The sequence below is a fragment of the Camelina sativa genome, chromosome 8, assembly GCF_030686135.1.
Source record: "Camelina sativa cultivar CO46 ecotype springtype chromosome 8, ASM3068613v1".
NCBI classification, from domain to species: domain Eukaryota; kingdom Viridiplantae; phylum Streptophyta; class Magnoliopsida; order Brassicales; family Brassicaceae; genus Camelina; species Camelina sativa.
The window spans coordinates 28,227,542-28,241,932 of NC_141887.1; the positions used below are offsets into that span (position 1 = coordinate 28,227,542).

The 14,391-nt window shown below is 35.8% G+C and overlaps 2 protein-coding genes and 1 pseudogene across 8 annotated transcripts; 1 reads left to right on the top strand and 2 right to left on the bottom strand.

Annotated features, from left to right (window-relative positions):
* Nucleotides 1-1,724: 1,724 nt before the first annotated feature.
* On the bottom strand, nt 1,725-4,275 carry LOC104708682 (salicylate/benzoate carboxyl methyltransferase). The gene is made up of 5 exons (XM_010425285.3): nt 3,615-4,275; nt 3,370-3,502; nt 2,761-3,156; nt 2,397-2,654; nt 1,725-2,180 (listed from the first exon to the last, which is right to left on the bottom strand). The coding sequence occupies exons 1-5, from the start codon at nt 3,710-3,712 to the stop codon at nt 1,815-1,817; spliced, it is 1,251 nt and encodes a 416-aa protein (XP_010423587.1). The 5' UTR covers nt 3,713-4,275; the 3' UTR covers nt 1,725-1,814.
* Nucleotides 4,276-4,458: 183 nt separating this feature from the next.
* LOC104708683 (pullulanase 1, chloroplastic) lies at nt 4,459-11,643 on the bottom strand. 6 transcript variants are annotated; one of them, XM_010425286.2, is made up of 28 exons: nt 11,223-11,643; nt 10,985-11,132; nt 10,842-10,894; nt 10,634-10,742; nt 10,372-10,508; nt 10,082-10,281; nt 9,833-9,982; nt 9,540-9,600; nt 9,233-9,353; nt 8,893-8,983; nt 8,729-8,822; nt 8,449-8,544; nt 8,214-8,354; nt 7,963-8,013; nt 7,760-7,830; nt 7,559-7,651; nt 7,335-7,425; nt 6,924-6,995; nt 6,626-6,682; nt 6,471-6,539; nt 6,316-6,372; nt 6,053-6,127; nt 5,789-5,877; nt 5,628-5,705; nt 5,385-5,523; nt 5,039-5,151; nt 4,843-4,942; nt 4,459-4,736 (listed from the first exon to the last, which is right to left on the bottom strand). In XM_010425286.2, exons 1-28 carry the CDS (start codon nt 11,463-11,465, stop codon nt 4,626-4,628), a joined length of 2,910 nt encoding a protein of 969 aa, XP_010423588.1. In that variant the 5' UTR covers nt 11,466-11,643; the 3' UTR covers nt 4,459-4,625. The 6 variants fall into 6 exon arrangements, 3 of the variants coding, with proteins under 3 accessions (XP_010423588.1, XP_087316914.1, XP_087316915.1); XM_087460788.1 differs by having other exon boundaries at nt 9,233-9,343; nt 11,223-11,591; XM_087460789.1 differs by lacking the exon at nt 9,540-9,600 and having other exon boundaries at nt 11,223-11,618.
* Nucleotides 11,644-12,934: 1,291 nt separating this feature from the next.
* Nucleotides 12,935-14,309, top strand: LOC104708685 (zinc finger protein ZAT6 pseudogene; annotated as a pseudogene). Its single transcript, XR_015563461.1, has one exon. The product of XR_015563461.1 is annotated as a zinc finger protein ZAT6 pseudogene (transcript).
* The last annotated feature ends 82 nt before the right edge of the window (nt 14,310-14,391 follow it).

The following is a 14,391-nucleotide window of genomic DNA, read 5'->3' on the forward strand; positions in this document are numbered from 1 at the left end:
ACCACACACAATTGTTTTAAAAGCACACAACTCTGTTCTCAAATATCCCCATATTTATAAAATCAACAACAATATATATGCTGGAAAAAAAATACTACAAGATATATTATATGTCATTGTTGTCAATAGAGAGTTTGCTTTCCTAGATCAAAAGTGATTGTTTGTTGTTTTCGTATTCACAGTGAAAGACTGCATGCTGTTTCGCGTTTTACTGTACAGGCTAAAATGGTTCGGATTGGATAAGCCGAAAACTAAGAAAAAGAAGGTAGACGTACGTACATTTGGAAAACGGATGTGAAAGAGTGATATGGGCCTCTACGTTTAGCTATAGCCCAAAATATATTGAATGATAGACAACCAAAATAATTACCTCTTGTTGTTGTTGCTAATTTTTGCTGCGAAATCAATGTCGATTATGCTATAGCCTATAGGTTGGTGTTATTGTTGCTTTTTCGCTGCTTCTTTGATAACGATTCTGAGATTTTTAGAGTTAATTTGTTCAATTTTTCAAATGTATAGGCATTGAATCGCGTCTTTAGCTCTCTCTCTAGTCGTTATTCTCATATCGCGATTCGTAGCTCTTGTTGTTATTGTTGCTAATTTTTGTTGCGAAACCAATGTCGATGATGCTATAGCCTATAGGATGGTGTTATTGTTGCTTTTTCGCCATTTCTGCTGCTTCTTTGATAACGATTCTGAGTTTTTATAAATGTAATTTTGCTCAACTACTTCATCAAATCGCAATTCTTAGTACCTATGTATCTAGGTTAGTGTTGATGATGATAGGTTACTGTTGCTGGAAAACTACTTGATGCAGACTTTTAATTGATGGTCATTATTGATAAATCGGTTAAAAAGTTTTTTCTTATTTATTTATGTTCAAAAATTACAGCATACCAGAGTAATTTGATGAGTTTTATTTAGTGAGTATTCCATTCATTGATAACACTATGATTCAAAAACTTTGTGAAAAATTGGAAGAAATATGTTACAATTGATGGGTTTAGACATTTTTTGTTTATAAATAAATGACGATTTCCAACTTTTCATAAAGTTCTTGAATCTTAGTGTTATTTTTCTTTTTTTTTGGCAAACGAATCTTAGTGTTATCGATAAATGAAATACTCACTGAACAACAAGATGTTCTTCACATTACTTTGGTACCTGCAATTTATGAACAGGAAAAAAAACTTCTTAACTGAGTTATCAATGAAAACTATACAAGTGTTCCAAGAAAGAGAATATTACTGTATTATTTAATTTTTATTGATAAAGATATATAATACTATTTTGCTCTAGTCTAATAGAATTTCGGTATTAAGGGGTTAATTATTGTAAAACTAATATGTGAGTTAATAGTTAATTATTGGTTGTCTAACATCAATACATTTTGGGCCATACCTAGACTTAGAGGCCCATATTACTCTTTCGCATTTTTTTGTAATAGAGTCCCGTTTTTTAAACGTACGGCTACCTTTTTCTTAGTTTTCCGGTTATCCAATCCGAACCATTTTAGACTTGAGAGGAAAATAATATGTGGTCTAGGCCACGACTAATGGCTAAAGAAAAAGAAAACAAATGTGCGTTCTCTCGTTCATTATAGCTTTTTGTCCCATATCTTCCATACCTCTTAATTCACATATAATTCTGATAGTGGCAGAAACAACATCACGAACACGCATCACTAGACAAATGTCAATGTCATGGTTGCATTAGTCTGTATATTTATTCTAAGAAAACTTAATTAGAAACTATAGTATACTTCAAATTTCAAAAAGAATATACCCCACGACTCGCCAAGGTTAAACTTTAGGTTAGGACATGAGAAAAGTTTTTTTTCTAGTCAATGAAACGACTATGCTGACGGTCGTTTTGTTCTTGCAACTAGCATGTTGAGACACATGATGTGCGAACTTATTAAACAATATGTTGATAATAGCATCTCCAAAGTGAGCCACGAGCAGTGGTTCACTCACCGCTCTGATGTAATTGGCTTCATTTTTCCCTGATTTACTTCTCTTTGTCTCGTCTTGGTTACAGTGACCAAGATCATATCCATGTGTCTCCAAGTCTTTGATTTCAAAGGAACCTTCTTTCTCTACCATCTCCTTCACTTCTTTTTCGTTCGGGTCATAAAATGGTATGTAGAAAGAATTAACCTTCGATGCACTCACAAGACCCTATATATAAAAGAATATGATGACAAAATTGTTAGATCGTCACATTGAGAGTATGGAAAAACCAACACTAGTATATGATGATGTACAAAGACCATTCCATACATTATCAATTGGTTTTGAGTTTGAACTCATAATTATTCTTCACAAATTAATGTAAAACTACGTTTGTAAATATTCATTATGTAGACGACAAAATGTTTTGATTTAGATGAATACCTCGACGACAAGGTCAGAGAGAGCTTTGGATAATAATGTCCAAAAGTGACAACAATCTCTATGCAGTGGATTATCAATAGTACTTCTACCGATGAAAGTAAGAACCATGCATCCATTGGAAACCATTTCTTCAGCACGCAGTTTCAGAAATGTCATGAAATCTCTTTGGAATTGATTTAAATAAGCTTTGTATGTACTTAGGGGACTTGAATTTTTGATGTACACACTCATCTTATTTTCCTCAAGCCCTTCAAGAACCTTACAAACAAATATTTCCAACATTACATCAATTTCAAAGTATCAAATTAATAAATTTCTATATACAAAATGTTATAAATTAATGAAGTCTCAACACTTATCATACCTTAGAGAGCCAATGGAGACCATAAGAGGAATGCACGAAATGAAGACTCCTCCGAGGGAAGAGCCTCGAGTAGAATGAACCGGGGACTCCAGAGACAAAGTATAATTCTTTGCTCGTGGTGTTCTTTTCGTTGAAGAATTGTATGAATTTGAACGTTGTGTTAAAATCGTTATTAGGGAGATCATTTAGACAACAATCTATTTCTGGTGGGTCTTGGTTCCTCTCTTGACATAATACATTGATTGTATTGATAATTTCAGACATTGCCAAGAAAGTGTTTTGTCCCGAAGAACAACCTAAATCAGCTACTTTAATGTATCTAGGAAAGTTTAAGTTTATCATCAGCTCCTTTGTGTTCTTAATTAAAACTGGCTTAGCCTTTGATAACACTCTTCTCTGAAAAAAAAATCAAATTAAGAACTTGTTAGTTATTATTGAAATCACCATTATGTATCCAGATTGATTATTGGCCTATATAATTAAGTAATTATGTTTATGTATCCCGTTTATGGTGTAATTCTACACTCCTCCTTCTCCTAATTTCTGCATGGATATGTGTTGTATAAGAAAAAAAAAAAAAGAACTATGCAGAAGTTATTAATAAAAAACCTGAAGAAGAGAATTTGTGGAGTAACTGTTGTCTCCATCTCCTCCACTCATACAAAGAGGACTCGCAAAAGAGTTTTGAATAATTACATCTCCGTTATTCCTCTCATTTTCATTTTCGCTCTTATCATTACATCTGCAACACATATATAAACAAATACGTAAACAATCATACATATACGCATATATCTTTATCAAATATTCACATATACAAATCATATGATGATATATGAATTGGTGAGAAGAACCTTAAGAAAGATGTGGAATGGATGAATCTTGAATCCATATCTCGCAACCAGCTATTATCAAAATAATGTATGGTGTTTAAGGAGGCTACCTCTCTCATTCACTTTATTTATAGAAGGTGGGGACATATATGTCTTAAACGTGAATCACGCCGAGTTGTTGCGATACGAAAATTCCACATTTCGGTCTTTACCCATTCTGAAGGCAATCATAAATGATACTAGAGAGATTAATATAATTTATCAAAGAAGCAAAAAAAAAAAAAAAAGAAGTAGAGGGTAATTAATTGTTTCTCTATAAGAGTAGTGTTCTTTTCTTTCGATGAGAATTTCGTGATGCTTTGTAAGCTCATATCGCACACTCTCTATTCATAGATAAGAGAATCAGAAGACAATGCAAATTGACATTGGTTGTAAAGTAGAATAATAATAGTGATCAAGATCATGAAGAATAAGTACGAGACCCCATAATATTCTCAAATAGACATGATATTTTCGATAAAATAAAATAAAAAGAAGCAAAAGTTGTAGTATACATGTGTTTGTAAAAGGGCTCGAGACTTATCTATTAATATGCAAATGCATATAGTATGATTACTGAAGCTGAGGAAAATATCATGTGTTTTCTTAACATGTGTTTGTGTTTTCTTCACTAGTGTTCTTTACTTTCCGTGGCAACATAGTCCTCTCTGTATATTTAATGTTTTGTTGTAAATTGCACGTTTAGGTTTTAAGGATACAAATCTCTTAAGATATACCTGCTCTGCTACGATAGGTTTCGTGCAGATTTCCTGACATATTGGATGTCTGAATTGACTTTAAACGCTGAGTTGTTGCAATACAATAATTTCAAATCTAAATTTGAGCTTATATATTGGCGTACACAATCTGACAATCTTTATATAGAGTTTATTTATAAATTAGGTTAAAAGAAATAAGACAATTTCTCCCATGTTCTTGAGAGAATATTATGGGACAGAGCATATGCTTACCTGTTTCCTTTAAGGGAAAGTTTCAACCATTCCGCGATTCAACAAACACCGTCGTTGTTCTTGCCGGTACAGTGAAGCTGCCGGAAAACGCCTCATAAACTGATTTCTTGACTGTTTCATCGCCTGACATCACCTGTGTGAGTCACTCAGTGTTAAATCATCGCTTACAGAGCTTAAAACTTTTCTAAAAACAACAACAAACTGAAAGGTACAAGCTTATGATTCTTTTGATGATTCACCTGTACCGGGTGTAATTCGAGATTCCTGTCTTTTAGAGCGGGACTGAGAAATGAGAACTCAGATGGGCGTGCATTGAAGATTACCACAATGAGTGAGTAGCTGTAGTAGTAACAGCACCATTACTGAACAATGTGTAGTTGTATACACTTTATGAAGGTTTGAAAGATTTTCCGAGTTGTTGTTTTTTTGGCTTACACTGGATCGATCTGAGATACACTCGGGAGGATGCTCTTATGACCATCTTCAATGCTCATGACAATGGCACCAGGGATTGATGAGGGGCCTGTATTATGAAATCGCACTCGCTCCTGAAAAAGAAACAGAGGTATCAGTCGACAAGATTTTGAGATCTCTTACTTCATTTGTGATTTTGTAGAGATTGTGAATTAGTTAATACAATCACCGCTAAGTTACTTAGAACCTGCATGAGCTTTCTGGTAGTATTTTACGGCATTGCAAAAGAAGGATACTACATGAAAAAAATTCATAAAAGGGCAGAGAACCCAGTGGAAGAGAATTATTTAACAGTAGTCATCCTTACCTGGATAGCCTTCGCTGTATCTAAACGAAAGAGTGGTGAAGAGTATCTGATGCGTAACAAATCTAAGAAATTGTGCAGCGTGGCAACTATGTGACTGCTTTGAGGCTTGAAGGATGGATCTTGTAGCCTCGGTTTGATCCTACAGACAGAGTCAGCAAGAGCTGACTAGTTTCAGAAACATGCAATGGGTGTATGGTTCCACTAGTAATCGGATTGATTGAAGGCGATTCGATCAGTACTTACAGTGGCCAATTGTGTTCGTTTTTCCCTTTTGGAGGAAGCCCAACACCCCAATTGTTGGAACTGTAGCTGAAGTCTAGCCTAACTTGTTGCCGTTCATGTCAATCAGTAGGTTAATCTATAATCAGAGGAAAAATGTTTATTACAAGAGAGAAAAGGCAAACCTATTGAACCAATCATCGGAGTTGTAAGAATCACGATCAAGTGATTTCGAGCGTAGAATCTCGTCCCCAGCATGGAAGAATGGAATACCCTTCACATGCAGAATAAACATTATAAATTTTTATTTTTAAGGTAATGAGTCAAACAAGATATCTACTCGGTGTAATAGATTCAATACTAATGCCCTGATTGCCCTAGTCTGCAGTCTCTTAGTCTACGAGTGATCTATCTCTAAGTCTAACTAAAGTTAGGAGACAGTAGAGAACCTGAGAGAGGGCAATCATACTTGACGCCAAATGATTGATTCGACACCTTTCATCAACAAATATTTCCATCGGAGTCTGCAAGAGCAAAGCAGAAATAAGTCTACACACAACCTCAAGTAAGAATATGATGCAAATAAATAGACAGAGGGATACACGTTTGTTAATCAGAAGTGAATTTTAATCAAGCAGAAAAAATCATTAAGCTGAAGAATTGAAATTTTGGATGTCTCCATAAACGATAAGACAAAATATTGTTTTATTACCTTCAAACTGATAATGTCAAAGAGAGTTTCATTGTCATGGGCAGAGACGTAGTTAATCTGAAAACACAGCAAAAATGCCGGTATGAGCATCACAGATATATTGGGGGGGCTTAATTCAATAAAATGATGAAATTAGTAGAAATGATGTTGCGTACAGTTTCTGTTGGCTGTGAAGCATATGCAACAGGTGTAGCATCATGCATTAAAACCTCTGATCCATTCACCTACATAACGAGAGCGATAGATCATAAAAGCTAAGGACAAAATCCTTTGTGAATGGTTACACAATAAAGTGTCTCTACTTGCATACCTCCTTTCCTTCGTGATTGGTCAGCATATAATCCTTCAGATTTGCTGCCATACCAATCTAGTCCATGATGAAAGTATAATAAATATATTAGGAAAATGCTTTCTAAAAGTTAGTGTTACAGTATAGACACCTCTGTGGCATATCAACTCGTAAGTAGAACATAGAAAGATAGGAGAAAAAGCATTGGGAACAACTGTGAAGCGAGTTTGAGAGCAAGGTTGGGTTTGGGTATCCATAAGCCTTGATCACAGATACATGAATACCATATTCCATATGATATCTAACGATGATAAATTACCTGTATGTGATCTTTCGCGGTAGAAAGCATCAGTTCCTGGGTAGCTTCTGAACCATGGTCATGACCGTTAGGCTGTCCAGAACAGGGAGATTAAAAGTGAAGACAAGAAATGTACATATTTCTAAGATATATTACTTGAAATATTAGTTTAGCATTGGCAATAAGGGGTCTCTCAGATTGAAAAAAAACAAAAAAAACACTTAAATGGGCAATACAGCCTGTAATTCGAATTATGTGATGTCTATTCCAGACAACGCTACAAACATGTACCGTTGGTAAATTCATGGAAAAATATGTCATGTGATGATGTGGTATACATATTATTATTATTTTTAAACTTTGGTTAGAGCTAAAACAGTATAGTGATTCAATATCTTGATTGGTAACTGCACAAAATAAAAACCAACATACCTCTAACAATAAACCTGTAATAAATCCTTGTTGAAGAGGATGACCAAATGGAGATCCCCCAAGAATTGCATCTCGTATACGGTCGTTAAAACTGAATACAGGTTATAACAAAATAAATCAGGGAAATGTGGAACAATTGTTGAAGAAAGTAACAAGATTTCCAATTTCTTAACTAAAAGAGGAAAAAGGGACGAAAATCTCTTTTTTCCAATGAACTTTCAAACCTTCCAATTCCAGTCCCGCATAAGTTGAACTGTGAAGCATTTATTCCACGTCCATTGTTAGCAACTTCACCAAAGTTCCATCCTTCGCCATATCTGATAACAACACAAGAAGTAATATGGCTAAAATTATTTCACAAGAAGTAAAAAGATAAGTAATGTTGGAAAACTTGCATGTAAGCTCGATTAATAGCCAAGACTTACAAGTAAATTCTTGAACCATCAACTCCATCTTTTTCCTTTCTCAAGCTACCAATTGCAGATTTTGCGTTTACCTATGGAACACAGATATTGCATTTGTAATATTACACAAAAACCTAATGAAACAACATACTAACTTCTAAAGAAAGCAGTAAAGATAACTATCAATTATACAAACAAAACATGCGAGTAACAAAGTTGCTTACCATTGTAGCTTTCATTATATGACCCATAAGATCAAAACGAAAACCATCAACCTGACAGAATCAATACATGATCAGCCAGCCTGAATATACGAGGACAAAAAATACTTTTCAATAATGGAGAATACAATAAACCTAGTCATGGTCAGTAGATCAAAGGTTGAAAGATACATGGGAAAAGCTAATATTTATTTTCTGTGGGATGGGAAAGAAGTACCAAATGGAAATAATCAGAATAAATGACAAGCATGTACCTTATAATTAACGACCCAATTTAATAGATCATCCCGTATTAGACGATCAACCATATAATGCTCGCTGGCAGTGTTGTTTACACATGTACTGTTTTCAATAAAACCATCATTGTTCCTTCTCAAATAGTAACCTGGAACTATCTAAGAAAATACAGTTTTTCCGTAGAAGAAAGATTGAGCAGTCAGGCAAGACAGTTAGTTATCATACTGAATAAAACATCAGTTAGCTACATACCTTATCAAGAACAGAGTCTTTGTCGTGTGGCCCATTTGCATGCAAGTGGTTGTAAACAACGTCTAAGATGACATTAAGACCAGTACAATTAAGAGCCTGCCAAAATAAGCTACATAAAGAGCCAACATAAAAATAGCATGAGGGTTTACCATGCAATCATCAACACCTTATATGAATCACTACAAAATTCTACCTTCAATGAGCTTACTAGTATCGCAAATCACAAAGGACAAGTATACACTATCCAATTTACAATATCCAAACATGGGTAGATGCAAACCTGAACCATTTTTCTAAATTCAATTATGCGGTAAGGACCAGTCGGATCACTAGCATAGCTTCCTTTCGGGACTCCCCAGAGCACAGGATTATACCTTCACAAAACAGGAAACTTGTGAAGGTGATGCTTCATAAGGATGAAGTATCTTGTGTATAACAAATTACCCCCAGTTATAGCCATTATCATTCTGGATTTCTGTAATACGAGCTTGTGCCTCAGTTGAATCAGGTGGTAATCCATCCAGCAAACTGGTGTCTACAACAAAGAATTGTCAAAATTATAATACAATAAAAATCCAGATACAAAATACCAGACAGAAACAGGGTAGACGATTTTGTTACTTTTGCTTATAGATTCTATTGGTCTGAAGATTTAAGGTCCGGCTTTGAGCTCTAACTTGAGTTCAATTAAAAAAAGCCCCAAATTTAAAGATAAAATGGCATCCCAAACATGAATCGTGCACATTCTGTTAAGTGTGTGATTGAGACATCAAATATACCCTACCTACAGACTTCCAATTCTCCTTCTCATCATCAACATCACCAAACTGATGTGTTGGAAGAAGATGTAGATGGGTAAGACCTGCATCAACTAATTTCTGAAGATGTCTCCCACCTGCAGAATCCTGCCAATAGATCTAATGAGATATGACAGAAAACACGACGAATCCGAGTATCTTTGTGGAGAAGCAATGCGACAGAAATAATAGATGTACAACTACTATTTGGGGTCATCACTAAAACATGTGGATCTAGACATCCTATATCGACTAAAATGATAAAGTTATGCACATGGACAATGATATTTGCACCTTTAAAGTGAAAGCTAAATATCCACCACGATTTTCAGGCTCGACAGTCTCATCATAGGCACTAAAATAGCAGGTAAAAAAGTTAGACAAACGAGAAGAAACCAAAAATCTATACGAGCATTGTAAACGACTCCATTAAGTATCCTTTTCGTTTGTCTGTTATAAGAAGTTGTTCTTTCTTGGTTGCGGGAAGAGAGGAAAAAAGACGAAAGAAGATAATGGGTAAGAGAGAGTGTGTGTAGTTATTCCGACGAGAACTACTAGACAAGTTTTATCCCATAGAGCCTAGTTACCTGAAGTCCCTCACATGCAGCTCATAAATACTTATATCTGAGTAGGATTTTGGGCATGGCTTCTCATCTGCTAAGTTCTCCCATCCTTCAGGTTTTAGATCATCAGAATCAAGATTAACCAGAAAAGTTTTGCTCCCATCTGCTGAAAGCCTGCTTGAGAAAATACAAATAACACATGACTCATTTTCAAAAAAAATTGTATGGGGGACATACTTTCAAGCCAGTTGATTATTTGAAAAATACAATTACCCCCGTGCATAAGGATCATTAGCATAGCAAGTCTCCACTTTCATGGTGCTTGGATGGTAGACTGATACTTTATACATATAATAGCATCCTTCCCAACTACAAGCCCCTTCAGTGCTCCACACACCGTTTGCCTCTTTGAGTGGGCAGATTTCCATCGGACTCTTGTAAAGTGGGTTTTTATAGATGCAAACAGATACTGCCTACTTCAAATGAGCACACAGAGAGTTAAATATGTTTAACGCAGGTATAAAAGGCAACAGCATAAACCATTTCCAACATGGGAATCATACTTGAGCAGTGGGAGCCCAGAGGTGAAGAGATACACCTTCTGGTGTAAAATGTGCACCAAGGGGACCATCATATGAGAACAATTCATCCAGGACGCCAGGCAATTGCAACCCAGTTCCCTGAATCAGCCGTCCTTTCGCTACAGAAAATTAAACAACCACTAAATAAGTTAAGTCTCCGTAGTTTCTTTGCATTGTCAATGAGTGATCCTAAACAAGAAAAAGAAACAAATAAATCAAACGAAATGGTATAGAAAACTCTAACCATCAAAGCAAACAACAGCTAACTGGCTTTTGACAAGATCCCTGACATCCAAATCTGAAGGAACTTTGAACGATTTGTAATCCCTAATATGTGGAAACTTCTCAATCACCTGAAATTAAGCCTTCCACTTTGAGAATATTTTAAGAAAATTCCTAACAAATCATATACTTTTACGAAGCAAACACATAGGAGAGAGTGCACAACTTACGTTTGCAGGAAGTGAACTGGATTCAGCTTCAAGCTTGATTCTTAAATCATAACCTGAAAGCCAATGAACCTAATTAAAACAAAAACAAAACAAAATCACAGAGACACTGGTAAAAAAGAGTAAAGAGATAAGATTAAGGGCACCATCGATTCCATCTTCACTGAATGATAAACCAGCAATTTTGCTCGCATACAAGTAACACGATTCTTCACCAGCAACAACATCCACATTCCAAGCGATTACGCCTTGGGTAACCCAATGCGCTCTTGAATAGATCAAACAGTGAAGAAACTGATCACAATTTCAACACAAAATCGTCAACAAAAAAAGCAAAATCAGTAACATTCTCCTTCTCAGATAACAAAATCAAGAGGCGTGAACCTGATAATTCGGAGTGGAGACTTCAATAGACATGGAAGATGAAGCGGAAGACGAGGAACAGAGGCAGTAATGCGAAGTTCTCGAAGGAAGTCTGTGACGGGAGATAGAGATTGAAGAAAAAGCCCGACGACGACGCCGCCACCGAGGTCGAAGATTAGAATCAGATGCGAAGATATGAGGAGGCGCGACGGAGGTGGAGTTGAGAAGATGAACGGAACTTGATGGTATCAGTGTCAGTGCCATTCTTCTCCGACTGAGAGTGATGGTTTCAGATTGTTCTTCTTCGAAGGCCAATAGTTTCAGATTTAAACGAAAGTATTATTTTACCCCTTCAATTTTATGTAAATTACATTCGCAGATCTATTGGCCTTCTTCGAATGGTCCACTCCACTCCACGCGAGACATATAGTGAGGCCCAAACATTAAGAGACAAAAAAGAGGTTACGTTAATATTGATATAGCTTGGATAAAGTATGAAAATGACAGTACGAGTGGTTTAGTAGCCGACTTAATTTGGCTTTTTATATATCTTCACTTAGGTTGGTTGGTCAGCAAAACACCTAAGACCATTTTTATAGGAGGAACACCAAGAGTGTTCTAAGCCCAAATAAATTAGAAAAATAATGAATAATGGGTTTAGAACAATTTTTTTGATCTTGAATGAGAACTGATTTAAGCTCAGTTTTCGTTGGTCGTGGCTTTACGTGATTGGCCGAGATTTTTTGCAATGAAAGAAAATATTTCATTTATCTCGTTATTCACTGTGTATTTCTTTAGATTTTGTTTGAATCATTCTCCCTGTGGAATTTTTTGGTGGTTTTGATTGATGGCTTTGTTTGTGGTTTTGTAAATTAACAATAATCTCATTGGTCTGAAAGCATGATTGTCTGTAGCATTTGTTGTGTTTCCTCTTTCCTGAAACTTATGACTGAAACTGATATTGATTTTTTGGTTGTTTCTCCCTGATGCAGAAGAAAGATAACACCAGTCCTGTTGATTCAAAGCTCACGGTATGTTGCTGTGTCTTGCATTCTATCTTATATGATAAAGCGAGGTAAATTGGACACTCAAGTTAAAGTCTACCGTAAGGTAAATTCCATTTCTATTCTTGTTTCTACATTTTGTGGTTTCTCTCTGTCAAGCAAATATATAATCTTTGCTCCCAAAGAGAATTGCTTTCCTTAGTCAGGATCAGTTTAAGGCGATAGAAAAGCTCTCCTCTTGAAACTGTTTTAAACTCTTCATTGGTGCTTTACAGGAGCTCTCTGGGCTAAAGAAGACTCTGAATCTTGAAGTTGAGCAGCTCCGTGAGGTATGTAATGTATTTTGAGCCAGCATGCACATTGATATATTACCAGTTTCTGTATCTTGATACATGTTTGATTTCGTGTCATTTCCATACAACTAGGAATTCAAAGATCTGAAAACCACCTTAAATCAACAACAAGATGACGTTTCTGCTAGCCTGAAAATTTTGGTCTCATGACACTCTCTTCTTCCTTATTGTTGTCAATAGATTGGAAAATTTTAGTATTGATACAATGTTTTTTTGTTTCATAAAAATTTGGTATTGTATTTTGAATTCTAGTAAAAGTTTTATAAGTTTGCAATTTAAATGTTATTTTATAATTTATTATAATTATAATATGTTTAAAAATATTATATTATTAAATTTTATGATTTTAAATATGTTCTCCCAATAACTAATTTCTCAACAAAAGATCTAAACTAATGATTTTACATTATTTTGATAATATTTTTACTAAGAACACCAAAAGTGTTCCCTAAGCGAAAGAACTCTCTAGAATATTCTTAACTGATAAGTTTTAAGAAGGCGGCATTTTACTAGTACAGTAGCACTACTAGAAAGAATGAGAGAACAAGTCTTCTCAGCCGACTTGTACAAACACGTGTACCAAGTCAAACCAAAACTTAGATACTTTGATTTCATCTTTAGTCCACACACAAACATATAACTTAGATAATATCAAAGTGATTATCGACTTGTTCACTCCTCTTTAACACTTTCTCACCGCTTGACACGCAACTTCCTCTCTTCAGACTCCTCTATATATATACACGCACACTTTCGTTTCTTGATTCTTAATAACCAAATCTTTCATATATAATACTAATAATAGTCTTATCAAAAACAAAAACAAAAATCAAGATAATGGCGCTTGAAGCTCTTACTTCTCCAAGATTAGCCTCTCCGATGCCGACTCTGTTTCAAGATTCAGGAGTAGGGTTTCATGGGAGTAAAGGCAAGCGATCTAAGCGATCTAAGCGATCAAGATCTGAATTCGACCGTCACAGTCTCACGGAGGATGAGTATATCGCTTTATGTCTCATGCTTCTTGCTCGAGACGGAGATCGAACCCATCATGACGTTAACCTTACTTCTTCACCGGCTCTGCTTCCTCCTACTCCGATCTACAAGTGTGGCGTCTGTGACAAGGCGTTTTCCTCCTACCAGGCCCTTGGTGGACACAAGGCAAGTCACCGGAAAAACTTTTCGGTGACTCAATCAGCCGGAGGAGATGAGCTACCGACGTCGTCGGCCATAACTACTACATCTGGTAGCTCAGGCGGCGGCGGGGGAGGACGAAGTGTTGAGAAGTCGCACGTTTGCTCCATCTGTCATAAATCGTTCGCCACCGGTCAAGCTCTCGGCGGTCACAAACGTTGCCACTACGAAGGAAAGACCGGAGGTGGCGGCGGAGGGAGCAGTAGCGTGTCGAATTCGGAAGGTGTGGGTTCTACGAGCCACGTCAGCAGCAGCCACCGTGGGTTTGACCTCAACATCCCGCTGATACCGGAATTCTCGATGGTCAGCGTAGAAAACGAGGTGATGAGTCCCATGCCGGCGAAGAAACTCAAACATAGCTCTTCTAAGGGGGATAACTTGATATAGGGAATTCGTTATTTACTGTACATTCCAAATTTTGATTTTGATTAATATCTTTCTCTTCATTGATAAAATGATTATTCTTTCTTGTATAATAGTATTTTGCTTTTTCTTTTATTTAACTTGAAGCTGTAAGGACATCATTAACGAGAAAACTTTTTTTGTGTTTTTAAATTAAATATATAGTGAAAATAATATTAGATCAGTTGTTAAGATCATAAGTAAAAAAAATGGAAGAACTAATTATAGTATTCTTAAAAT